Source organism: Theropithecus gelada, chromosome 4, assembly GCF_003255815.1.
Source record: "Theropithecus gelada isolate Dixy chromosome 4, Tgel_1.0, whole genome shotgun sequence".
In the NCBI taxonomy this organism is placed as follows: Eukaryota; Metazoa; Chordata; class Mammalia; order Primates; family Cercopithecidae; genus Theropithecus; species Theropithecus gelada.
The window spans coordinates 88548091-88565294 of record NC_037671.1 but is presented as its reverse complement, the minus strand read 5'-3'; the positions used below and the strand labels follow the sequence as shown (position 1 = coordinate 88565294).

The following is a 17204-nucleotide window of genomic DNA, read 5'->3' as shown; positions in this document are numbered from 1 at the left end:
TTCCAGCAAATTTAAGATAATGAGCTAGAAAAAGAATTCAGTATGTGTTTAAATTGTTTTCCTGTGGCAAGAATGAAAATCCCCTTTTAAAATTGCTTTTGTGCCTAATTGTTCACTTCCTTTTTCTTTTTTCTAAGGGATTTTGCTTGCCCAAAGAATTTATGGAAGATTCAGCTGGAGAGGGAGCAACTGAGTTCCATGACTATGAGGGAGGTGGAATTGGAGAAGGCGAGGGCATGAAGGATGTGAGTGACCAGATAGAAAATGAAGAACAGGTACGTTTTCACATGGGTATACAGTTGACAGAAGATCACTGTCTTTCTTTTCAATATGTAAGTTACACATAAAAATGGTTTTTACTAGGCTGTTTTTAATGTGTGATCTACAGAGCCCTAGATATATTGGTGCTTGGGCTGTGGGGGTAAATAAAAAGCCTAAAATCCACAGGAAGGAACCTGGCAACTCCGTCATTGGTTGTGGCTATAATTAGGGAGGAAATGATTTTTACTTTTTTTTTTTTTTTTTAATGGGCAGATATTTGCTGAAATTTTCTAGAGTATTTTTGATAGTATTTTTAAGCATAAAAGGCCTATCTTAAGTGATAATTGCATTAAACAATAATGCCAAAATTTGCTGTTAATAGGTTTTGCTGTTGTATATCTTTTAGGCATAGAGAGTTTTAAAAAATCTGTATCGTTTTTGGTTGGAGTCAAGCAACCTTCTGAACTATTCAGATGTTGTGGACTAAGATTGTTACACTGCATGGATTTTTAAAATGCCTGTCTCATTTGGGAGTGATTTGTGTGTGTTGGGTGTATCACTTACATTCTAAGTTAAATCAGATCAGAAACTTGTATTTAAGGTAATTTTATAGTTATTAAAAATAAAGGAGAAAACCAATTCAAATTCCCTCTCTTCCTTGGCAGAGAAAACTGAAAAGAAATTAAAAGCCAAAAGAATAATGCTAGTATTTATGTTATGGAGCTCTAACTTTTTTTTTTGGACCTATATTATCCTTAGATAATGGCTTTGTTATTTTGGCCTTTCTGTATTTCTCAAGTCTGACTTAATCACTGTATACTACTTTTCTAATAGAAAAAAAAAGTCAAAAAAAAAATGCAAACCTAATAGAAAAGTACATTTCATGCAAAAAACATTACGTGGATTACAAAGCTTCCAGAACAATTTGGTAGTGTCTGCTGAATTTTAAATTATGTGTATTCATTGACCCCCAAATTCCATGTTTTCTTATAGAAATGCTAGTGTCAAAGATAAATAGGTATATGAGTGTGTATATATGTCTGCACATGGATATTTACTATAGCATTATTTATATGGTGAAAATTGTGAAACAATCCAAATATTCATCAGAAAAGAATTATGGCACCATCCATGCAGAACAATGGTAAAAGTATGAATGAAGCAGAATGAGATGGTTTTGTATGTATCAACATGAAAATAACCTAAGGATCTTATTTCTTTAAGAGATGAGGTCTTGCTCTCTTGCCCAGGCTGGAGTACAGTTCTATAATCATAGCTCACTGCAGCCATGAACTCTTGGACTCAAGGAGTCCTCTTGTATTAGCCTCTTGAGTAGTTAGGATGACAGGCGTGAGCCACCACACCTGGCTGAGATGTTTTTAAGAAAAGATGTGTTTTACAGTCTGGGTGTGGTGGCTCACGCCTGGATTCCTAGTACTTTGGGAGTCCAAGGCAGGAGGATCCCTTGAGGCCAGGAGTTCAAGACCAGCCTGGGCAACATAGGGAGACACTGTCTCTATAAAATTAAAACAAAACAAAACCCAGCCTGGCCAACATGGCAAAACTCTGTCTCTACTAAAAATACAAAAATTAGGTGGGTGTGGTGACATGCACCTGTAAGCCCAGCTACTCAGGAGGCCGATGCAGGAGAATCGCCTGAACCTGGGAGGTGGAGGTTGCAGTGGGCCAAGATCGCACCATTGCACTCCAGCCTGGATGATAGAGCAAGAGCTTGTTTCAGAAAAATAAAAATGAAAAAAGCAGATTGCATAACAGTCTGTAAAGCATGATCTCTTTTTTGTTTAAAAAGATGTTGGGAGGCAGGTATTGATAGCTATCACCTGTATCACTAAGTATATGTTGGTGTATTCATAGAAAAAAGTCAAAGGTTCACTAGAATGTTATTGGTAGTCATTCTTTGAGAGGCTTCGAGGATGGAGGTGTTACGGGGAAACTTGTTTTTATTTTATTTTGGAGACAGAGTCTTGCTCTGTCCCCCAGGATGGAGTGTAGTGGCGTAGTCTCGGCTCCCGGGTTCAAGCGATTCTCATGCCACAGTCTCCCAGGTAGCTGGGATTACAGGCGCACGCCACAACACCAGGGTAGTTTTTGTATTTTTAGTAGAGACAGGGTTTTGCCATGTTAGCTAAGCTGTTCTCAAACTCCTGACCCCTCAAGTGATCTGCCCACCTCAGCCTCCCAAAGTGCTGGGATTATAGGCGTGAGCCACCATGCCTGGCCATGACTTTTGTATTTTAAAAAGGACTTCGTTTTTTTTTTTTTTTTTTTTTTGAAACGGAGTCTTGCTCTGTCACCCAGGCTAGAGTGCAGTGATCTCAGCTTGCCACAACCTCTACCTCCTGGGTTCAAGCAGTTATCCTGCCTCAGCCTCCTGAGTAGCTGGGATTACAGGCCCCCACCACCACGCCTTGCTCATTTTTGTATTTTTAGTAGAGACACTGTTTCACCATCTTGGCCAGACTGGTCTCGAACTCCTGACCTTGTGATCCACCCGCCTCGGTCTCCCAAAGTACTGGGATTACAGGCATGAGCTACTGTGCCCAGCCTTAAAAAGAACTTTCAAAAATCAACCATAATGAAAGAGGTAACAATCACAAAACTTTTTGCCCCAAATATCACATCAATTATATAGAAACATATAAATTAGGCTGGGCTCAGTTGCTCACACCTGTAATCCCACCACTTTGGGAGGCTAAGGCAGGAGAATTGCTTGTGCCCAGGAGTCGAGACCAACCTGGGCAACATGTCAAGGCCACGTCTCTAGCAAAAAATAAAAAGTTAGCCAGGTGTGGTTGTATGTCCCTGTGGTCCCAGCTACTGGGGAGGCTGAGGCAGAGGATTGCTTGATCCCAGGAGGTTGAGGCTGCAGTTAGCCATGGTTGTACCACTGCACTCCAGGCTGGGCAACATAGTGAGACCCTGTCTAAAAACATAAAAAATAATTTTTTATAAAAGAAATATATAAACCAAGGAAGAATGAACAAGATTATCTTGGGCCACTGTCTTTCAGCAGTCATAGTGACAAAAATAGTATTAAAGAATTGGATAATAAAAGATTGATGAACTTTTTATCCTACAAAGAATATATATTCTTGCAAATGTCTCTGGGACTATTTTTACAATTCCCAATAAGAAAACCTGAACAAAATTCTATACTCTCTGATTACAATAAGTGGAAACTAACTCCAGAAATTTTACAAATTCCATGTGGCTGTCTCTGTTGTTTCTCTTTTTTTTTCCTCTCCCAAATATATTTTTACACCATTAATGTTGGCATTTATATCTCGGAGCTGAAGCAAACATTGGTAAAGTTTCATTTATTATGTTTACTGTAATACTTTTTTATGTAGGTGGAAGATACATTTCAGAAGGGTCAAGAAAAAGACAAAGAGGATCCTGATTCACAATCTGATATTAAGGGCGAGGATAATGCCATTGAGATGTCAGAAGACTTTGACGGGAAAATGCATGATGGGGAGCTTGAAGAACAAGGTTTCAGATTATCTGTCACTTCATTCTTGTTTTTGAAAGCATAAATATTTTATCCAGGAAATTCCATGTTTCTAATAAGGAACCTAATATAATCTTTTGAAATAAGTTGGTTACTGTGCTTAACTGCAAATGAAAACCTCAGCAACTGCATGTGCTGTCACCACCTCCACTGAGGCAGAAGTCCCTGGTCTCTCATAGATTCTTCTCACATTGACTGATGTTCTAGCTGCCTCATGTGCTAGATGCAGTGGCTCAGTAGTGTCCTTCAGGGAAGCCTGAAAGGAGATGATCCCTAATGGAGCTGGGCTCTCAACAAAAGGCAAATTGTTCTGTAGTGTTTAAAATACCTTTTATTCCTAATCAGAAAAATAGTAGATGTTTGTTGTAGATGATTTGGAACAAAAATGTAGAAAAGAAATAGATCCCCCCTTAGGCCTACCACCCATAGCACTTAGTAAATTGTGGTATATTTCTTTCCATTTATTGCATGTATACACACACACAGACCATATACAGTTCTGTAGTCTGCTTTTTTTTTTTTTTTTTGAGACGGAGTCTCGCTCTGTCCCGCAGGCTGGAGTGCAGTGGCACAATCTCGGCTCACTGCAAGCTCTGCCTCCTAGGTTCACGCCATTCTCCTGCCTCAGCCTCCTAAGTAGCTGGGACTACAGGTGCCCACCACCACGCCCGGCTAATTTTTGTGTGTGTGTGTTTGTGTTTTTAGTAAAGACAGGGTTTCACCGTGTTAGCCAGGATGGTCTCGATCTCCTGACCTCGTGATCTGCCCACCTCAGCCTCCCAAAGTGCTGGAATTACAGGCATGAGCCACCGCGTTGGGCCTGCTTTTTTCATTTAACATCTTAAGAAAATTCTCCCTGTCATTAAAAATTATTTGAGAATTTGATTTTTTTAAAGTACATCGTCATCTGTCACATATGTTTGTACCATAATTCAGCCCTTGCCCCAAATTTCTGTCCAATTTGAGATACTGTGTCTTATTCTAAAATGAATATCTTGCAGAAATGAAAGTTGACCTTTGTGGCAGTTGGCCTAAGGCACATAGGATATGACCTTTTGCAAAGTAGACCCTGTGCAAAGACAAATGACGACAATTCTGATTGAGACCTGATTTTAGATGTTGGAAAATATCATAGCAGTATATTGAAGATGGGGAGGACCCATGGAAACCACCTAGTCCAACCCCATCATTTCAGACACAAAACTCAGGTTGCTGAGTCCCATAATGTCCCAGCACCAAAACTAGACATCCTCGTAGGTATTTCCTTACTCATTTTACCATCTCTTCACACATTATAGGCTTCCTTGTGCCTCCACTTGGCAAAACACAGTAAGACTATGTCTGTGTCAGTAGATCTAAAGGCCTCCACCTGGAGGATGTGTTCTATAGAAAAAGGCAGTCAATCCCTGGTGGGTCCCTTGCCAGGGAATCGGGTCCACACCCCTCTTACATACACATGACTGGGTCAGTTTGGAGATCTGCCTAACTAAGCTCAGTGCCTTCCCTTTCAGAAGAGGATGATGAGAAATCAGATAGTGAGGGCGGAGACCTGGATAAACAGATGGGCGATCTCAATGGTGAGGAAGCTGACAAACTAGATGAGAGGCTTTGGGGTGATGACGATGAGGAGGAAGATGAGGAGGAAGAAGACAATAAAACTGAAGAAACAGGACCAGGAATGGATGAGGTAATTAAAAGATTTCCCCCCTTCCAAACAAACTGAGAGGAGGTAATCTGCTTACCACCTAGCATTCTCTGTCATTTACTTCTCTTCTTTTTCTGTATTTGTTTTTGTTCTCTTTTTTCCATTCCTCTTTTTCTTTTTTCTATCCTATCTCATTGATTACATTCAGAGCTAAGAGTAGCTTGACCTGAGTCATCCCATGTGTTATGGAGGAGGATGAACAAGACCCTGTGTAGATGTTCTAAGCTGATTCTCCTATAGGCCACTGAATTTTTCCAGCTCACAGCTTGGGAGAACTACAGGGCTGAGTGTAACACTGCAACAGCCCAGGGTGATACAATGAATTATCCAACTCACCCCACTATTCACACACCTAATAATATTGCTGCCATCATGGAGACCTGCATTGTTTTCTCTACGTCATGGATGGCACTTCATCAGCCATCCATGGGGTAGGTCCAGTAGGCAGAAATTATGCATGTCTAAAAGTCAACTAATGCAGAAACAGTTTCTGGAATTGAGTGTGATGATTGTTTTTTCTTCCTCTGACATTTAGGAAGATTCTGAACTTGTTGCTAAAGATGACAACTTGGATAGTGGCAATTCAAACAAAGATAAAAGCCAGAAAGATAAGAAGGAAGAAAAGGAAGAATCAGAAGCTGATGATGGTGGAGAAGGTGAAGACAAAATTAATGAACAAATAGATGAGGTAATGAAGATTTGAAACTGATCTGCTCTCTTGACTCAAGGCTCTTGAACTGTATAGTTCTCGAGGTGTCTCGAGACATTTTTTCCCCTATTTGTTGACTGCTCCCCCATTACCTCATAAAAGAATATGCAACAGAGGCTCTTAACGGGACATAAAATATCTAACTGTTGGTTCCTGACAGGGTAGTACACATGTTGTTTGGGCTTATGCTATAGATCAGAAGCTAAAACCTGTGATCCCTTCTTATTTCTTCTTGTAAGTTTCTTTGAGATTGAGTAACATAGCACCACTTGTCCTTGGAGAACCGCACAGAAAGTGAAATCTGAGATTCCAACATGAAAGGTCTAAAAATAAAATACTAATGTGTGCAGATAATTTTAGGGAATAGATACTGTATTCTCTCACAGTGTAAATACTTAGAGCTGATTTTATGGGAATTCTACTTTTAAAAACAATGGTATTTTTATTTTATCCCCGTTGTCTCCATTGTCCCAAAGAGGGAATATGATGAAAATGAGGTGGACCCTTACCATGGCAATCAGGAAAAGCTGCCAGAACCCGAGGCTTTGGACCTTCCGGATGACTTGAACCTCGACAGTGAAGACAAGAATGGTGGTGAGGACACCGACAATGAAGAAGGAGAAGGTGCGTCTTTCAGAAACAAAGAGACCAGTTAGAACTCATTACTGAACAGTAACTGATTTCTCTTTTGAGAGCTAGCTCAGTATCATGGCCAGGTGATAAATCATGTTTGGTTGGCTCAATCCCAGTTTGAGAAAATGGTTTGCCTTTCCTTTGTAATATTTCTCATGTGATTATCCCTAGAGCTCATCAACCAGTAGGTGTTTCTCAAACTACTAACACGTCCTATTATCACTTTTGGCACTGCTATGCCCTGGTGGTGCTTCATACACAACACTGTCTCTTCACAGCCATTACTGTGTGTCCCATCTCATGGGATGGTGTAAACACTGTGAAGTCTAGGTATACCAAGCTGTCGTGGAGTCCGGTTATAGCTTTTTTAGGGAAATGATGGTTTTAGTTATTGATTGTCACATGCAGTGGGGAACAAGACTAATCCCAAGAGAAATCACATGGCATATGACAGTATTTAGTGCCTTTGTCGTCCCATTTTTCAACTCTAGTGAGTCCTTTAGGGGTGTCAGCTGGCATTAGTTGAGAGCATTGTGTTGGCGGTGCCCCCGTAACAGGGCCCCATTCCTGCTGCTTAATCAGACAGAAAGATGTGAGCTGGCCTTGCTGATAAATGAGTCAGTTACATAGTTATAACATCCATTTAGGCCGGGCGCGGTGGCTCAAGCCTGTAATCCCAGCACTTTGGGAGGCCGAGACGGGCGGATCACGAGGTCAGGAGATCGAGACCATCCTGGCTAACACGGTGAAACCCCGTCTCTACTAAAAAATACAAAAAAAAAATTAGCCGGGCGAGGTGGCGGGCGCCTGTAGTCCCAGCTACTCGGGAGGCTGAGGCAGGAGAATGGCGTAAACCCGGGAGGCGGAGCTTGCAGTGAGCTGAGATCCGGCCACTGCACTCCAGCCCGGGCGACACAGCGAGACTCCGTCTCAAAAAAAAAAAAAAAAAACAACAACAACAACAAAAAAAACAACATCCATTTAAAATATATATATGTATATTTTTATAATGCTGTATTAGAACAAAGATAGCAAGTTACAAAGGAATAATAAGAGGTGCCATTTAGGTAAAAATTAATTTTGGAATCTAGTTGCAAACAAAGTCAATAACCAAGAAAGCATAAAATTAAGAAAATTAAAATCCACTGAGAATGTTAATAAGCTATCTGCTTTTAAATAGCCAGACTCGTTTTATAACTAAGGAACAATTATTTAAAATCATTTGCTAATTGAATAATAGACAATGGAAAAAGAAAACCAATAGGCTGGTTGCAGAGGCTTATGCCTGTAAGGCTTCTTAACACTTTGGGAAGCCAAGGTGGGAGAATCACTTGAGCTCAGGGTTTGAGACCAACCTGAACGACATAGTGAGACCCTGTCTCTATCAAAGAAAAAAATAGTTGGGCATGGTGGCACACACCTGTAGTCCCAGCTACTCAGGAGGCTGAGGTGAGAGAATCGCTTGAGCCCAGGAGGTTGAGGCTACAGTGGGCCATGATGTTGCCACTGCACTCCAGCTTGGGTGACAGAACGAGACTCTGTCTCTAAAAAATTTAAAAATAAGCCGGGTGCGGTGGTTCATGCCTGTAATCCCAGCACTTTGGGAGGCTGAGGCGGGCGGATCACCTGAGGTTGGGAGTTCGAGACTAGCCTGACCAACATGGACCAACACCGTCTCTACTAAAAATACAAAATTAGCCCGGTGTGGTGGCGCATGCCTGTAATCCTGGCTACTCTGGAGGCTGAGGCAGGAGAATCGCTTGAACCCCGGAGGCAGAGGTTGCGGTGAGCCGAGATTGTGCCACTGCACGCCAGCCTGGGCAACAAGAGCGAGACTCCGTCTCAAAAAAATAAAAATAAAAATAGTAAGAGTTACTTTAAGAATTTGCTAATAACTGAATTTTGAAGTGTCCAAAGTATATAAAAGCTCTTTTGATAAAACTTTTTCAAAATAAGATGGTTTCTATTTCAGTGTGAGTTGTATTTTCTGTATATGATCATGACATCCACCAGCTCTTCACAATAATTGAGCATTAAGCTGTCATTTCCTATTGTTGGCCTAAAATTTTCCTATTTTTTTTTTGTTTGTTTATGGGGGTTTTTTGGGGGTAGATTAGCTATTATTTTTTAATGAAATGTGCCATTAAAACAACTGTATGTATATGGTTTAAAACAAAGATAGGCAAACTTTTTCTATAAAGCATCAGATATTAAATATTTTAGGCTTTGCAGACCATAAGCTCTCGATTGCAAATACTCAGTTCTACTGTTGTAGAGTGAAAGCAGCCATAGGCAGTACAAAATGGATGGGGTAAACACAATATATGTTGCTGTGTTCCAGTAAAAACTTTACCCTTTTTTTTTTGGAGACAGGGTCTTGCCTTGTCACCCAGGCTGGAGTACTGGGGCGTGATCATAGTTCACTGCAGCCTTGACCTCCTGGGCTCAAGTGATCCTCCTGCCTCAGCCTCCTGAGTAGCCAAGACCATAGGTGCATGCCGCCGTGCTTGGCTAATTTTTTATTTTTTGTAAAAGATGGGGTCTCACTATGATGCATGCCCAGGCTGGTCTTGAACTCAAGCGATCCTTCCGTCTCAGCCTCCCAAAGTGTTGGGATTATAGGCATGTGCCACTGTGCCCGGCCAGTAGAACTTTCTTCACAGAAACATGTGGAGGCCAGATTTGGCCTATGGGTCACAATTTGCCACTCGCTGGTTTATAGAATTGTAATAAGACAAAACTTGCATAACTAGCTTCCAGCTTAAGAAATCATGTAAGTTTAAAAAATTCTGCGTTCCTTTTTGTTGTATCTATACAGAAGAGAATCCTTTGGAGATAAAAGAAAAACCAGAAGAAGCAGGTCATGAAGCTGAGGAAAGAGAGACTGAGACTGACCAGAACGAAAGTCAGAGTCCACAGGAGCCCGAGGAAGGCCCCAGTGAAGATGACAAGGCCAAAGGGGAGGAGGAAATGGACACAGGAGCTGATGATCAAGATGGGGATGCTGCTCAGCATCCTGAAGAACACTCCGAGGAGCAGCAGCAGTCTCTGGAGGAAAAAGACGAGGAAAAAGACAAGGATGCCGACGAAGAAGGTGGAGAGAATGGCCCTGCTGACCAAGGTTTCCAGCCCCAGGTATCATGGGATGTCTGGCTTTTTTCATTAAAAATAATGAGGAGGAGGAGAAGTCACCTTATTCCCCTTAGAATCCCTTTTAGGATACTCCTCCATCAACATGTGGCACTTCCAAGGAGTTCTAGGTTTCTGTTTTAAGACCCTCGCTTAGGAGTGGGGAAGCCTGCTTGTTGCAGGGTCTCCCACCTTATGCTGTTCTCCTAGAGCATTTAATGCCATGTTTGATTTCTCTGCAGAAGCAGGAAGAAGAACGGGAGGACTCTGATACAGAGGAGCAGGTGGCAGAGGTTTTGGAGAGGAAGGAGCACGCCTCCTGTGGGCAGACTGGTGTGGAGAACATGCAAAGCACACAGGCCGTGGAGCTGGCTGGGGCCGCACCAGAGAAGGAGCAGGGGAAAGAGGTGATCAATGGTTTCACTGCAGCCGCCAGCTGCCTCTTAGTAGGGTCTCTTCTCCCTGTCTGACATCACATTCTGTGTAGCATTAGTTGGTTTATGTGTCGTTATTTTGTTGTTTGTTTTGTTGTTGACATCTAACAGATCACATCTCATTCTTTTTTTTTTTTTTTTTGAGNCATCACATTCTGTGTAGCATTAGTTGGTTTATGTGTCGTTATTTTGTTGTTTGTTTTGTTGTTGACATCTAACAGATCACATCTCATTCTTTTTTTTTTTTTTTGAGATGGAGTCTCGCTCTGTCGCCCAGGCTGGAGTGCAGTGGCGCGATCTCAGCTCACTGCAAGCTCCACCTCCCGGGTTTACGCCATTCTCCTGCCTCAGCCTCCTGAGTAGCTGGGACTACAGGCACCCGCCACCTTGCCCGGCTAGTTTTTTGTATTTTTTAGTAGAGACAGGGTTTCACTGTGTTAGCCAGGATGGTCTCGATCTCCTGACCTTGTGATTCGCCCATCTCGGCCTCCCAAAGTGCTGGGATTACAGGCTTGAGCCACCGCGCCCGGCCCACATCTCATTCTTTAAGCAACGTGTGACTGAACAATTATTTTTTTAAAGACAGAGATACATTCTGAAAAATGCCTCATTCGGCAATTTTGTCATTGTGCAAACACCCTAGAGTGTACTTACACAAACCTCAATGGTAAAGCCAATTGCCCCTAGGCTGCAAACCTGTACAGTGTGTTACTGTACTGAATACTGCAGGCAGTTGTAACACAATGTAAGTATTTGTGAATCTAAACATGGAAAAGATATAGTGAAAGCGTGTTATTATCTTATGGGACCACCAGTGTACATGCAGTCTTTCCTCGACTGAAACGTTGTTGTGTGGGGGCATGACTGATACTTATTTTTATATGCCTCCCAGGACAAACCCTGGAATATCGGGTGTATTTAAGTGGTGTGCATAATAAGAAAAAGTTGTTAGACTGATAGCTCTAGATGGGAGAATCAGGTTCGTGTTTTTCAGAAAGCTCTCCAGGAAGCAAATGGAATTTAGACTTCAGGCAATGTATACCTTTAACGGTGTTTTTCTTTTCCTTTCTTATCATCAGGTTTCTAAATGTTTAATTTAAAAAGCAAATAACTTTTTCATTCTCGGATCTGGTGGTGATGTGTTCTGATATGGCCACAATTCAGGTTGCTGGGTGCTATGGAAAGAACCTGGAATGTCAACACAGGACCTGCTGGTTACAGTGGTGATTCTGGATAACTTTAGTCTCTTTGAGTCCTAGTTCTTACTGACAATAACAACCATTTATATTGCTTATACCCTATGACTACCACACAGCCACCACCACAGTTATTCATTGAGCACCCATTAGGTGCTAAGCATTTTCATTACTTCAGCAAGTCCTCACTATGTCCCCATGAGATAGATGATATTGTACTCTTTTCTTCATTGTATATTTGAGAAAAATACACCTCAGTAAAGTTAAATGACAACCTCAAGTGTACCTAGCTGGTTGATGATGAAGCCTGGTTTCTATTTGAGGTCTGTCCTGCCTTTGGAGTGAGACATAATACTCCTGCAAAGAACTAAGCAGCCTTACAAAGGCCCCTGAGAGGGTAACATAAGGTCTGTACCTAGACACTCCTGTTTCTGCCTCTAGGCCAGGCCTTAGTTACGATGAGTTCCAGAGCTGGCAGGTAGGCAGGAGTGATTATATGACTGAGAATAAAGAATAGCAGTGAGAGAAGTTGTATTCAATGCAGCACAGTAACCAGGGACTTGTAATAGCTTCTTTCACCTCATTCTTTTATGGCTTGGATTTCCTAGGAACACGGAAGTGGAGCCGCAGATGCAAACCAGGCAGAAGGCCATGAATCAAATTTCATTGCCCAGTTGACTTCCCAGAAGCACACCAGGAAAAACACACAGGTTTCTATCACCCCTCAGCTAAACTTAGGTGAAGGCAGCATGTAGAAAAAGATGTTCCAAATGTAGTGCTTTAAAAAAAAAAAAAGCTATACTCCTGCTTTTTCTATCCCATCAGATATTATAGCAGCCTTGGTGAGCAGACCAGGACCATGGGGTTTACCCAGTGGGATCCCGTCACTAGGCTTCTTCCCTGCCTGTGTCTCTCCCCGACCCCTGATTCCGGCCATGAAGTCTTAAGAGCCAAGTGCTCTGTGCTGCTGTCCAGCACCAACCGTCTCACTCTTTTCATTGTCCATAGGCTTTTGCTTTTTTAAGAGTCAGTTTTTTAAGTAGGGTATAATTTATTCACATGATGCAAAATTAGTGTAAAAAACCAATCCCCTAAAAAGCCTATATCCTATTCCTGTTCCCAAGGGACCCTCCTCAGAGCAAATTGGTATTACCAATTCTTTCTTTTTTCAGAGATACTTTCTGCATATATGGATGTGTGAAAGTGTGTTTCTTTGCCTTCATTTTAGATATCATAGATTGTTCTATATAAGTATATAGAGCTCCTATTCTTTTTAATAGCTGTATTGAATTCCATTCTTGTATGGCTACACCTGATTTACTTATCCTGTCCCCTATAGATGGATATTATGTTTATTTTGAGTCCTTTTGTCATGACAGGCAAGGCTCTGATGAATATCTTTGTATTTCTCACAGAGTTTTAAGAGGAAACCTGGGCAGGCTGACAATGAACGTTCCATGGGTGATCACAATGAGCGTGTGCACAAGAGGCTGAGGACTGTGGATACGGACAGCCACGCCGAGCAGGGGCCAGCTCAGCAGCCCCAGGCCCAGGTGGAGGATGCAGATGCATTTGAGCACATTAAACAAGGCAGCGACGCATACGATGCACAGACCTATGGTATGGTCCTGGTAAAACTGCTGCCTTTGTCCACTGAGCTCTCTGTAAGAGCTTGTGCTGTGTGACTGTGCTTGGCAGCTAATAGTACACATTTGTATCAGGGGAGAAAGGAAATGGCTTTGTAAACATAAGAAATGTGCAGAAATACAGTTTATTTTTGGTACAAAGGGATCTGTAACCAAGTGAAGATGATTAAGATATCTTGGTTTAGTATAAACCCTTTAAATATCCTTAAATATAATAGTTAAAAATAACGGTTGGCCACATCTAAACCCTGATATCAGGGTTTCTTAGTACTGGACATTTCTTTCTTCTTAGTCAATGTATTGAGCTTTTGCTTGGTGCCAAAAAACTTTCCTGAGCCTTTGCTGCATGATCACAAACTTCCTCAAATAATCCTATGAGCCAGAGCATCTCTGTTGTATAGGTAAGGACACTGAGGCCAAGTGGTTTAAGAACTCATCCAAGATCACAATGCTGGGATTCCTATTCCCATGTTTGTCTTCCTGTGCCTTGTTTTCTACTACTTTTTATTATTTTTAATTGACCTACAATAATGATACATATTTGTGGGGTACAGTGTGATGTTTTGCTACATGTATACAATGGTTAATGATCAAGATAATTAGAACATCTACCACCTCAAACATTTATCATTTCTTTGTGTGGGAACATTCAGATCTGTTCTTTTAGTCATTTGAAAATATATAATAAATTATTGTTAGAGTCACCCTGTAGCCCAGTTAAACACCCTATTTTTGTGGTCACATGTATAGTTTCACTATATCCTCATAATTTCTGTAGGAGGTAGGGAACAGGCAGTTCATTATGTCAGTAGGTCAATAGGAAATCTTGGGCACAGACAAGTCTCCAAGCCACATAGCTGGTCAGTGGCACGACTTGCATCAGTAGCATTTTGGAAGCTAGGATGACAGAAACCATACCCACTTATCATTATTTTGTTCTGCAAATAACTAGGATTTTTATGTGTGGGTGCATGCTTTGTTGACAGATGTGGCCAGCAAAGAACAGCAACAGTCTGCAAAAGACTCTGGCAGGGATCAGGAAGAGGAGGAGATAGAGGACACCTTCATGGACACAGAGGAGCAGGAGGAGCTCAAAGCAGCAGACGTGGAGCAGCTGAAGCCAGAGGAAATCAAGTCGAGCACCACAGCACCCTTGGGTGAGTCCTGCTAGTGAGCAAATCCTTCCCTTGAAGTAGTCAGTTGTCTCTCACTGTAGTCTGGTGTTCAGTTCCATGTCCTACTCCATGGCTTAGATGAATAATTTGCCTATAATAATTTCACTATATTTTATTTGGGACCAGAAAACAAAAATATGGACAGGGGTGGGTGTTGCGGGACACCATCCTTCAAGGAGTCCCCTGAAACTTGAATTTCTGGCAAAATCTCATCAGTTTTTAAAAAATATGTAGAAGAAACCAGAATAGTATACTTACTACAGCTATGATGAGAAGGTATATTATTAGAGAAATGATATTTTCAATTATATAAAAGTATATGCTATTAGCATAAAATGCAGTAAAATATTAAAAGAAAAAGAATGAGGGGTTTCCCTTTCATAGCTAATCAAGTTCTATTACTTGGCAAAAAAATAACTTTATCAGCAATTGAATAAATGCAAATTCAAAAGAACTTGCCAAATTCGAATCCTGTCCTCTCAGGAGTGTTAGAACTGTTAAAACGTTTGACTGCCCTATGTGACAATCCAGGCTTTGCCTCTCACCTCACAAGTTGAAGCAAATTATTCATCTTTTCTTTGCCTCAGTTTCCTCATCTGTAAAATGGAATTGTGGCTTTTAGTTTTTATTTCTATCAATGTTTTACATGGATATAGTTTCAGGAATCAAACAGTTTTAAAAGGCTTCTTAGGACAACCCAAAATTTCCCCTATTCCCTTTCCCAGAACGCTGCCTTCAATATCAGGTGAGGAGGAGAGGAGTTTAGAGAGTAAGGATTGGCAATGAGTGTCTCAGAAAGAAACCTCTGAAATCAACATGTGGAAATGTGTTGGAGAGTGAAGGAATGAAATTTGATTAATTGTCAGGATTAACGGGCAATAGCAAAGGCTTGGTCAGTCATCAGGCTAGTATTATGATAAGTAAAATTATGTCCTTAAATGAAAATAGGCTCTGATGAGATGGAAGTGGAGATTCAAACTGTTAAAACAGAGGAAGACCAAGACCCCAGAACAGACAGAGCCCATAAGGAGACAGAAAATGAGAAACCAGAAAGAAGCCGAGAGTCTACCATTCATACAGCTCATCAATTCCTCATGGACACGATCTTCCAGGTAGTAAAACTCACAAATTACTGCATTGTGTTAATAAATTAACAAAATAACATTTTAAATTAGTTTTAAATCTTTGTCTTTAGAACTTTATGGAACATCTGGTTATTGAGGGGTTTCATGTTCTTATTCAAAATTTTTAGGAATACTATTGGTATGATAGGTGTTCTTCAAGCCCATGATACTGTTCCAACAGTTAATCACAGGGTCTCAGTGCCCTGACCTGTCTGTGATGGTGGGTCTGGTCCTTGGCCTCTGGGACTCACATCCCACTTTTCTAACCATCCTTGTGTAAGGAACCTTCAGGACAATTAAGTTTGTGATGGTTAAGTAAAAAATCTTTGGCTTAGTGCCTATATTTATGAAGAGCTATTTAATTAAGTTCTTGAGCTAAGAGTCTGACTTATTTGATTAATCAGATAACATTTTCATTATTAATGACTTAAGGGTGTTTGGGTTTTGTTTTGCTAGAGTGGCTTTATAAATGTTAAAAGTTTTCTTTATCCATATTGTCTCCCTAAGAGGGAAGTAGAATGCTTGTCTGGCATCTTCTCATTGTGCCACTGTATTTGCTGAATTATCTCAGGAGCATTTGACTATGACTTTGAGTTCATACTGTAGGGTGGAAGGCAGCCAGTGATACTAAGTTGGCAATTCCAACCTGGGCCACCTCTTATCTATGGCTTTTTCTTCTTAGCCCTTTTTAAAAGATGTCAGTGAGCTAAGACAGGAGCTGGAGAGACAGCTGGAAATGTGGCAGCCACATGAATCTGAAAATCCAGAAGAAGTAAGTCATTGTTTTTTTCGTAAAATATCTCGACTTTTTTTGTTTAACTCATAGCAAACTTAATAGGTTCTTAGCAATTACCTTAGTAAAAAGGACCAGGCATATGGAGAATATAATTACAGTCCTAAAGCCTACATCTGTCCATCAGTTTCTGCCTGCTTTGCTGCTAGATCTATAGCTTAATTAAAACAGAAATTGGTGTGCTTAATTCCTTTAATTTCTGTTGCTGGCTCTGTAATGGATGTAATAGTTGTGACAGAGGTTGAAAAACTGTGTAAGAGTCTATGCTGTGCCATCCTGAGAAGAGGCCAGCTAGATCATTGCTGGCTGACTTAACGTGGTAGTGTGGATTAACCAGCAGTTTTATTTTTATTTATTTTTATTTTATTATTATTTTTTGAGATGGAGTCTCACTCTGTTACCCAGGCTGGAGTGCAGTGATATGATCTCGGCTCACTGCAACCTCCACCTCCTGAGTTCAAGTGATTCTCCTGCCTCAGCCTACTAAGTAGCTGGGACTACAGGTGCATGCCACCATGTCCAGCTAATTTTTATATTTTTTTAGTAGAGATGGGGTTTCACTATGTTAGCCAGGCTGGTCTTGAACTCCTGACCTCGTGATCTGCCCGTTTTGGCCTCCCAGAGTGCTGGGGTTACAGGCGTGAGCCATCGTCCCCGGCCTGCAGTTTTATTTTAAATGACTTTGCATCCTAAATTTACTGTATTATGTACACATTTCACTTTAATATCTATTGTCATAATCACTCCCACCACCTATATGTACTGAGTGCTCTGCCATAGTTGGTAGAAAAATCATGGGGCTTTGTGTTGAGTGTATTGCTGGAGAGATTTGTACTTAGCATTTTTACTTTTTTTTTTTTTTTTTTT

At 41.1% G+C, this 17204-nt stretch overlaps 1 protein-coding gene and 1 long non-coding RNA gene across 3 annotated transcripts in view; one reads left to right on the top strand and one right to left on the bottom strand.

The window, feature by feature from the left end:
- The window catches only part of LOC112623852, a 52373-nt gene that overhangs the window by 21152 nt on the left and 14017 nt on the right, over nucleotides 1-17204 (bottom strand). The gene's annotated exons all lie outside the window — the stretch shown is intronic.
- Nucleotides 1-17204, top strand: part of MDN1 (midasin AAA ATPase 1) — a 185658-nt gene that overhangs the window by 158679 nt on the left and 9775 nt on the right. For both annotated transcript variants that reach the window (XM_025384538.1, XM_025384537.1), the window contains 12 exons: nucleotides 138-275; nucleotides 3633-3774; nucleotides 5305-5480; nucleotides 6034-6186; nucleotides 6684-6831; nucleotides 9659-9975; nucleotides 10215-10376; nucleotides 12208-12309; nucleotides 13015-13219; nucleotides 14232-14402; nucleotides 15369-15532; nucleotides 16227-16316. In XM_025384538.1, the coding sequence (XP_025240323.1) occupies nucleotides 138-275; nucleotides 3633-3774; nucleotides 5305-5480; nucleotides 6034-6186; nucleotides 6684-6831; nucleotides 9659-9975; nucleotides 10215-10376; nucleotides 12208-12309; nucleotides 13015-13219; nucleotides 14232-14402; nucleotides 15369-15532; nucleotides 16227-16316 (1968 nt within the window). The remainder of the gene's footprint in view (nucleotides 1-137; nucleotides 276-3632; nucleotides 3775-5304; nucleotides 5481-6033; nucleotides 6187-6683; nucleotides 6832-9658; nucleotides 9976-10214; nucleotides 10377-12207; nucleotides 12310-13014; nucleotides 13220-14231; nucleotides 14403-15368; nucleotides 15533-16226; nucleotides 16317-17204) is intronic.